Below are 8,904 nucleotides of genomic sequence, written 5' to 3' on the forward strand. Positions count from 1 at the left end.
TTTTATTAAGTATCAAAGAGGATCAAATGTTTGCTTCTCCAAGTATTTCAAACAAACCAAATACTATTTTTCCTCAAATTAATAATCACATGACCATCAGTGATTACAGTTTTCATTCACAGAGTTGTTTGTTTTTTCATAAAGACGCCAAATCCTGCTTTCAAACTTTATTGGAAGGCTGATAAGCTTGTTGCATATCTGTGAAAATACATGCTTGAAGGAAATAAAATAACAAAAAGCACCGTTAATTTAAACAATCTTTGTGAACTGTTGATTTCCATCACATTACGTAGAGGGATTTCAGCATAAAGGCAATATTTTACAGCATATTTTAAGCATACAGCTTAGTTAACACAAGGTTACAAAATGAATGCTTATTGAACAGTTTCAGGTAAAGCCCAGCGGGAGGCAGTATAAGGCTGGCCCTTCAATCCACATATCCACTTTTTTTATATATATTTTTTTTATCTGTCCAGAAGCGGTTCGCTCTTCACATTGTTTCAGTGCAGTGAAAGGTCATAGTGCTCACAGGACAGGAAGGCCCTCCCCCATAGGCCAGTGCTCTTCCTGTTCTCCTCTCTGAGACACCTGAGCAGCATAATGTGGCTCAGGCACTTTTTTTTTAGATGGTGTCATCTAAATGCTCGTGCAGCCTTTCTCCTCTGTTATTGTGCCTGTACCTCCTGAAAAGAAACCAAGTGTTCAATTTAGTGCAGCAACAGTGACAAACTGTACACTGGCTCGAGTAAAAATGACAATTGTTTTGTCAGCAGACGCAGGCTGGCCTGTCACGCCTCATGTTTGCACAGTATTGTGTGGGAGGACACCGTGTCACATTTTGCTGTTTCATTCTGTACCATCACCTTTTTTTTTTTTCCTTGTCGTTTTCTAAAGCATCCACTACCAGTGTCTTATTTTCTCGCTGCATATGGCTTTATCAACTGAGCATAGCCTGAAATGAGATTTGTGCTTGTGTCTGCCAGTGACTGTGTGCTTTACCGTACCTCCACAGCAGAAATGCGAGCACTCCTCCTAAACTCAGCAGGAGCAGGAGACAGACTACAGCTGCCGTCGCACTTCTGTTCTCGGTCTCACAAGGTGCTGTCAACCAGGAAAAAACAGCCGATGAGAGGAGGAACAAAGAAAAACAAACCCAAAGAAACAGAAAAAACAGAGGTCATCTGGCATGGCTGTTCTTAGAGGGCAAAGAGGTCCCCTGCAACAACTCCACACAGTCACTAAACTGACTGGAACACCAAGGGATAACAGGAGGCATCCTAAAATACCCTGACTGTCGCTGGATCATCATGCCTCTTGGCAGATACGAGGAATTGCATTTGTCTTGCCTGTTTAGCAGCAGTGGTAGCGGCAGTGGCAGTAGTGTTGGTAGTGATTTATTGATTGCACTCTGGAAAATCCTTTATCACTGAAACACCACCGGTGATACAATACACAGAACAGAACAGAAGCGCAATCAGGACACAGCTTCAATAGACACAATGCATTATGTACAGGAGTCCGATTCCTGAATATCCATGACACAGCACGGTGGGCTTTAAATAAAGTGTCAACAGGCGTAGCCACCTTTACATCGAACCGCCTGCTCCAGCCAAATGGGGATCAAGCATTGAGTTTTTTAATCTCATGTGGAGAAATGTGGATTTACATCCCAAGTAAATGCAGTATGACCATGAAAAAAGTGCTGCATTACAAGTCAAAGATAACTCTGACTTAAGTCCACGAGAGTATATTTTTATATATAAACACAAAAAGTAAAGAAATTTGTATTTGGTAGATTATTTCTTGCCAATAAATCGTACACCTTGAAAAACCTGCTTATTTAAATGAAGCCATGTTTGTAAGGAAAATGCGTTTGTGGGTTGAGCAGCAGAGTTGAGTATGTGGGCTGTGTCCATTAAAAACTTTCCAATTTTTCTCTTGCCAATCACAAACAGCTCTGACAAGTTTTTCATGGCCACAACCCACATACTCAACTCTGCTGCTCAACCCACAAACGCATTTTCCTTACAAACGTGATGCCATTTAAGGGAAAGATTTGTTGCCAAGGAGCACTGTTACAAAAAAATAAAATAAAAATCAACCAAACACAAACCTCCTTAATTTTGTGCAAAGTTTATCAAAATTGATAAAATCTGAGTATTACAAGCATTTTGTTGACACATAAAAAATCAAGTGGTCTACTGCAACGTGAGTCTATTGCATGATGCATTATAGATCATGTAGCATTTGTAATATCTTAAAAAATGTTTTATTCACACATATGCACAGCTTGGTACTAGCCATAGATGATTTTCAATTGCTTTATGATAAATTTATGCATGTCTCAATTTGCAAGATAACAAGACAGCGATCAAATTAATGTAGAGGATTTTTAAGAGAAATGTTCAAGTAAATAGATCCATCTCAAAATTGTAAAACCAACTCCAAAAAAAAGTTTATAATTAGAATATTTTAAGAGTTCAAAAACCCAATGTTCACACTCCTTTTTAGACCTCTTATGGTCTCCTTTATCCATTTAGCTGCTAAATGCTGGATCACATTTATCAGCTTCACTCTGACTTTGTGTGTCTGTCTTTTGATGTCAGACAGGAAGAGTTCAGTGTTTTTTATGACAACAACAGCTGGAAATTAAGTCAAGAACAGTGACAGTGAACCACAAAAGCCAAGCTAAAAAATAACCCACAGACCCAAGACGTGATAATTATCAGTGGCTTCATCCCTGTGGGGGGGATATTTCCCTTTACACTTCCACTGTTAATGTCATAAGTGTTGATTAAAAAAGGTAAAGCAGTACCTGCAGTGTAGGTGGCGGAACTATGGCCGAGCTTGTTGCTAACAATGCAGGTGAAGTGGCCACAGAGTGGAGAAATGGTAATAATTAATATTGTTCCATTGTTGGAGACTTTGCCCACCGCCTTGGTGATGTCGGCACTCTCGTGGCGCCAGCTGAATCTGGGATCAGTCCCCCAGGCCTCGTTACAAACAAGGAAGGAGTGGGACACGTTAATGCTGACGGAGACGTGGTGGACTGCCTCTGGAAAGACAGACAAACAGAGGTGAAATATGGAAATATGTGACAAGTATGTAGGTAAAGAATGCAGCGCTGGATGGAAACAAGAGGATATATGAAGTGCTCAGCCGTGGGCATCTATCTGTTATAGAATAAGAATAATGGCACACGGCTGTCCAAGAGGGTCTCAGACAAAGAATCATGAGAGACATTTAATGCTGTCAGGAGAAACTGGCTCAGTTTCAGAGACAATAATGAGATCAGAGAGAGAGGCATAATGTTGGAGAATGGGATGATGGAAAACCCTGGAAGCCGAGAGAGCAGATGTAGAGAAGAGTGGAGCTGATGAATTGATACTGTTAGGGCAGACAAATGAGAGTAAAAGCACAGAAGCTACGGGGAGACTGGATTCGTCTAGAGGGACAAACGCAAAAAGAAAGACCGGGAAAGTGGAGCCTGTAGGCAAATTTAATTCCAAGTGTTACATTATTAAATGAGACATCTACCAACAGAAGAAAACAATGCTTTCTACTGTGAAATTAAAGCGCATTCGTTATACTGTTGGTAATTATTGGAGTTAACACTTGAAAGGCCACAACAGAGTCAGCTGGAGAGTATTTGATGTATTCTTTCTTTCATATAATTACTCAGAGAGATTCATGTAAAGAGGCCAAGTTTGACATAAACTGCCGCAGCAACATATTCAAATAATTTAAAGCAAACAACATTTATATTCATATTTCAACTAACTGTTGGTATATTCTCCAGCAGCCCCACTATGTAGTAGGACCTTTTGTTCCCACGTCTTTACACTGGGACGTCTTAATGTTAATTTACTGCTGCTTTAGCATTTATTGCTGCCGTATTGAACCTTTAAACAAGTACCAGGTGGAGGTATGACGCATGGATGTAATTACACCATAATTTTACAATCAGTGGATATAACCATCAAAACGCTTCTAACTTAATGATTTATACTTAAAAATTCATACCCTCTCATGAGTCTCTTGTCTCTTGTTAAAGGCAAAATAATGGATTACACAGTAAAAAATGTACAGTAGCTTGGTGGTAATATTCTTTCCTCAAAGTCATCAGTGTTTAATTATCTGCATTCATTACTGTGCAAAAACTTTTGTTGTGTATCATCTAGAATTAGGACTGTTGTTAATGAATATTTATTATGAGATAATCCATACACTTCTTTTTGCAGTTAACCTATTGCCTGTTATTTATAATGTTTCATTGTGCCCACCATTGTTGTCCTCAAGCTGAACAAAACCAAAGCAAGATATTTTATTCGGGCAACCCAACATGTTAGATGGGTATCTCTCTGCTAATTGGTCTTATAGCTTCTTACCACTTTGACAGTGCTTCAAAATTTGATAAACAGGTGAGCTCTGTTGCTAAACTAAGGCATCTCAGTAAGGTGAAGGCCTCTCCCGCTGCATGACTTTGAGAGAGTAATTCACACTTTTATTACCTCTCTTGTTTAAACTATTGCAATTCTTTATATGTTGACTTTGACCAGTCGTTTCATCATCGCCTCTGGGATGTGCAAAATGCAGAAGTTTGCCTTTTGACAGAACAGAAATGACGTGATCACCTATATTCTTGTTACACTTGCTCCTTACACAGACTTCGAGATCCAATTAAAATTTTTATTACATGTTTCTCAGTCTCAGTCATTTAGCACCACCTTGCTTAACTGAACTTTTGCAACCCTACAATCCTGCCAGAGCACTGACGTCTACGAACCAACTGCTTTAAGATGTTTCCGATTCAAGCTTAATAGCTGAGGTGATCGAGCCTTTTTAGTGGTGGCTCCTCATCTTTTGATCAACTTAGCTTACCAGCCTCTCAATCGTTTTAAAATGCTGTTAAAAACCTACTTTTTCTAACTTGCTTTGGGTCTAATTGAACAAGATACCTCAGCTTTTATTATTCAAAATTGTTTTTACTCAGTTTGAACTTGTGACGCTCTCCACTTTAGAGGATGTGGTTCACCATATTAAGCCCACAGGTTCCCCTCGGGATCCTTTTCCTCCACAATTTTTTAAAGACATTTTTCCTAGTATAGGGCAGTATGTCCTTGAAATTATTAACAGCAGTCTGTCTTCTGGTGTGGTTCCTGCAAATTTCAAACATGCAGTAGTGCAGCTACTGCTTAAGAAACCTGGCCTTGATCACAGTTTTAGCGAACTATAGGCCTATTTCCAAGCTGCCTTTACTTTCCAAGGTTTTAGAGAAAATCGTTTTTAGTCAACTGAAAGATTTTCTAGATGATAATGGCATCTTTGAGGTTTTTCAGTCAGGTTTCAAAACACTTCATAGCACAGAATCTGCATTATTAAGGGTTTTTAATGACATCCTTCTGGCATGTGATTCTGGTAACCATGTTGTCCTTGTCTTGCTTGACCTAACTGCTGCTTTTGACACCGTAGACCACAATATTCTAATTTCTCGATTAAGTGATGTAGTAGGTATTGGTGGCACTGCACTCAATTGGTTTAAGTCTTCTTTGTCAGATCGAACTTTCTCTGTCAGCCTTCTCGGTTCATCTTCTGCTCCTCTGTCATGCGGTGTCCCACAGGGCTCAATTTTAGGGCCACTACTGTTTTTACTGTATTTATTGCCTCTGGCTTCTATCCGTAGAAGGCATGGGATCGCATTTCATTGTTATGCCAAAGACTGCCAAATTTATTTGCCACTGAAGCAGAAGGGTGGCATCTCCATAAAACCTCTCATGACATGTCTAGATGACATTAGAGCTTGGTTGGCTCTAAACTTTTTAAATTTTAATGAAAAGAAAACAGAGTTGTTGGTGTTTGGACCCAGTGGTCCCTGTGAGTCCTCCTCTGTAGATTTGGGACCTCTGGAAGTTTATTTTAAACCTGTTGTTACTGATCTTGGTTTTAAGTTGGACAGTGATTTTAAATTGGACAACCAAATCAGAGCAGTGGTGAAGTCCAGTTTTTATCATTTAAGGCGACTGGCAAGAGTAAAATCTTTTCTTTCGAGGCAGCACCTTGAAATAGTGATCCATGCTTTTATTTCTTCCCGCCTGGACTACTGTAACGCACTTTATGTGGGGGTCAGACAGTCGTTGCTCTCATGTCTGCAGCTGGTTCAAAATGCTGCTGCACGACTCCTAACAGGAACTCGTAAAAGAATGCATATAACCCCTGTCCTGGCCTCACTACACTGGCTGCCTGTGTCTTTTAGAGTTTTGAAATTCTTATGTTTATTTTTAAATGCTTCACAGTCTTGCCCCGCCTTGCCTCTCTGAGCTTTTTCATCTCCACACACCCTGTCGGTCTCTCAGGTCAGCTGACCAGCTGCTCCTGGAGGTACTGAGATTGGTAGGAAGTCAACTTGAACCTGAAGTTTTATTTATAAGCTTCCAAATGACAACATCAGACACTTTAAGGTGCTTAATATTGTAAGGTAAAGACTCTACATTAGTAGAGAGGAAACCCCAACAACTAAACGCCCCCCTTTTAGCAAGCACTTGGCGACAGTGGGAAGGAAAAACTCCCTTCTAACAGGAAGAAACTTCCGTCAGAACCAGAGTCAGTGAGGGGTTACGCGACAACCTTTAAATGCTCATAATTTGAATTAAATGATCAACTATAGTAAATATAGAGCATCTTAACACTCAAGCAGTTGTTTATCCCTGCACTGTACCAGCAGTGTCTTTAAATTTCTCCATAACGTCTGTTACAACAAGCCTTTGTGGAGTGGGGACCTGGATAAATGGACAGCATACTAAAGTGACTGTGCACATATTTTACTAACAAAAGGGGATTTATCTAAGGCTGTCACAATAAATCCTCTCACGTGCCGGTCGTCATACTGTACCGTATTCCCTGACGATGCATTGTGTGGAGGTGTTGGCTCCTTGGCGATCTGTCACAGTCAGAGTGTACACGCCGCTGTCCGCTGTGGTGTATCCATTAATCTGGAGTGTCGTCTCCTGCTGCTCGGTGCTCACACGGACATTTGGCCTCGTACCAGCACACTTGAGACTCCTGCCAGAGCACGTGGCCAGTGTCACTCTCTCAATATTAAACCCCGTTTCCGGCTCGTGTTCCCAGGTTATTGTGGAGATGTCTTCCAGGTGTCCACGCTTGATCTGGGCTTTCAGATCCAGGCTGGATCCGGGGACTACATACACCGGCTCTTCATTGAGGATGTGCACTGACATACAATGGAGCCCACATGGCACTGAGAACAAAGATCGCACTGTTCTTTATTACATCGTCTTCTGTGCCTCTTTCACTTACGTGACTCATACAGTGCATATTTCTACTGCACTGGCCATGAAGACCTGCAGTATTCAATCAGACTTTTGCCTCTGGAGTGTTTGCATTGTACGAATAAAATAGAAAGCTAATGAAACAAACAATAACATAATATGTCATCGCCATCCTTCTCTGTATGCGCTTTATGAATATACTATAGCTAGTTGCTGTCAAATAATGTCAAGTTATGATTTATAATGCATGACAGCCATGCCTAATGTGATATCCATCAAACCACATCAATATCCTAAAATCTGTGTCAAAGCCTGGTAAGCCTGTGTGCATTTACCATGAGAGCTATTAATCATGTGTCTTAACTTGAAAGGCAAAGGATGGGGGAAACGTAAATAATGCAAGTGCGGTCATTAACGCAAGAGGCACTTTTGCGTAACAGTGCAACGTCTTAGGGTTGTTTTGATCATTCTTTGTGTGGCTGAGGAACAGAAACTGTGCCACTGTCTCAGCTTGAACAAAGAAAAAAGGGCAAAGCAACATAGCAATACTTTTTCCCTTCTTTGCTTTTTTTTTTTTTTTGCCTAATGACAAAATCATTAATATGGCGGGTACAACAAAAAAGGCTTACTCAAGAGAAACAGTGGGGCAACTCTCCAGCACAGGAAATACTGTAGATCCATAACACCTGCTGATGTAGACGGAGAGTAGAGAAAGAGGAATTTGTCCATGACCTCAGCAGCGGCACACAATTTCCTCTGTACTCAGGCAGCAGGGGTGCCACTGCAGCAAGAATAATAACACCACCTCCAGAGAAAATGTGAAATTAAAATGAGAGCAAAAACAATTACAGCCAGCATGTCCTTCTATTAAAAAAATGTAAGCCAAATGTTTAGGGTATTCTTTTTTTTTCTCCCCTCTTAATTTATTTGTGAAGTATCCAAAGAACAACAGTATTGGCATTGCAGACTGCAGTAAAATCAGAAGTTGGAACAAAACCGGGACACGTCTGCTGCCAAAACTAAAATGAAGCCCCTCAAGCACAGCTGCTACAGGAAAACACAGAGAGAGAACAGAGATAACGGTGCAAGAACACAACCCAACCTGCATGCATTAAATATAACCTAGAATTCCCCTTTTTGTTTACCTTGAAGTTATCCACATCAAAACCCTCTGCAGCGGGACTCACCTACCTTTCTAAACCCGAGACAGACAGCACAGTTGAGTCAGAGGTCTTCTGCTCTGTATTGACTTTCTCAGAGGTTAAAGTGCAGCGCAGTTCACCTCAGTGAGAAGAATTATGGCCCAAAACACCGCAATACCTTTAAAGGGCTTGCCATTGTAAGAAATATTCCAGTTTGAAACAGCAGTAAAGCCAGATGTCTTCTGGAGCTTCTTCTCTTCTCTCTGGCCTTTTCCCCCCTTCTCGTCATGTCCAACCCTTGTGTGTCACGTAGGCGTCATTTTCTTTTCCAACAGTCTACCTCCCACCCCACCACCACTTCCTGTACAGTCAATGCTCTTTTCTGCTTTGTGCTTTAAATAAGTTGAACTGTCTATTGTAAAACCACACCCTTTTTATTATAAGCACCACCCTGCTCCTTTCCTGGGCCTGTGTTC

At 40.8% G+C, this 8,904-nt stretch overlaps 1 protein-coding gene across 5 annotated transcripts; it reads right to left on the reverse strand.

Moving 5' to 3' along the window:
* LOC309717249 (uncharacterized protein) lies at positions 1-8,797 on the reverse strand. 5 transcript variants are annotated; one of them, XM_082551680.1, is made up of 6 exons: positions 8,607-8,797; positions 7,916-7,975; positions 6,890-7,255; positions 2,816-3,055; positions 1,005-1,101; positions 1-683 (listed from the first exon to the last, which is right to left on the reverse strand). In XM_082551680.1, the coding sequence occupies exons 2-6, from the start codon at positions 7,965-7,967 to the stop codon at positions 623-625; spliced, it is 816 nt and encodes a 271-aa protein (XP_082407806.1). In that variant the 5' UTR covers positions 7,968-7,975; positions 8,607-8,797; the 3' UTR covers positions 1-622. The 5 variants fall into 5 exon arrangements, with proteins under 5 accessions (XP_082407806.1, XP_082407803.1, XP_082407805.1 ...); XM_082551677.1 differs by having other exon boundaries at positions 7,916-8,091; XM_082551679.1 differs by having other exon boundaries at positions 7,916-7,972; positions 8,478-8,797.
* Positions 8,798-8,904: the final 107 nt, after the last annotated feature.

The sequence above is a fragment of the Aulonocara stuartgranti genome (genome assembly GCF_965226115.1).
Source record: "Aulonocara stuartgranti genome assembly, chromosome: 11".
Taxonomy (NCBI): domain Eukaryota; kingdom Metazoa; phylum Chordata; class Actinopteri; order Cichliformes; family Cichlidae; genus Aulonocara; species Aulonocara stuartgranti.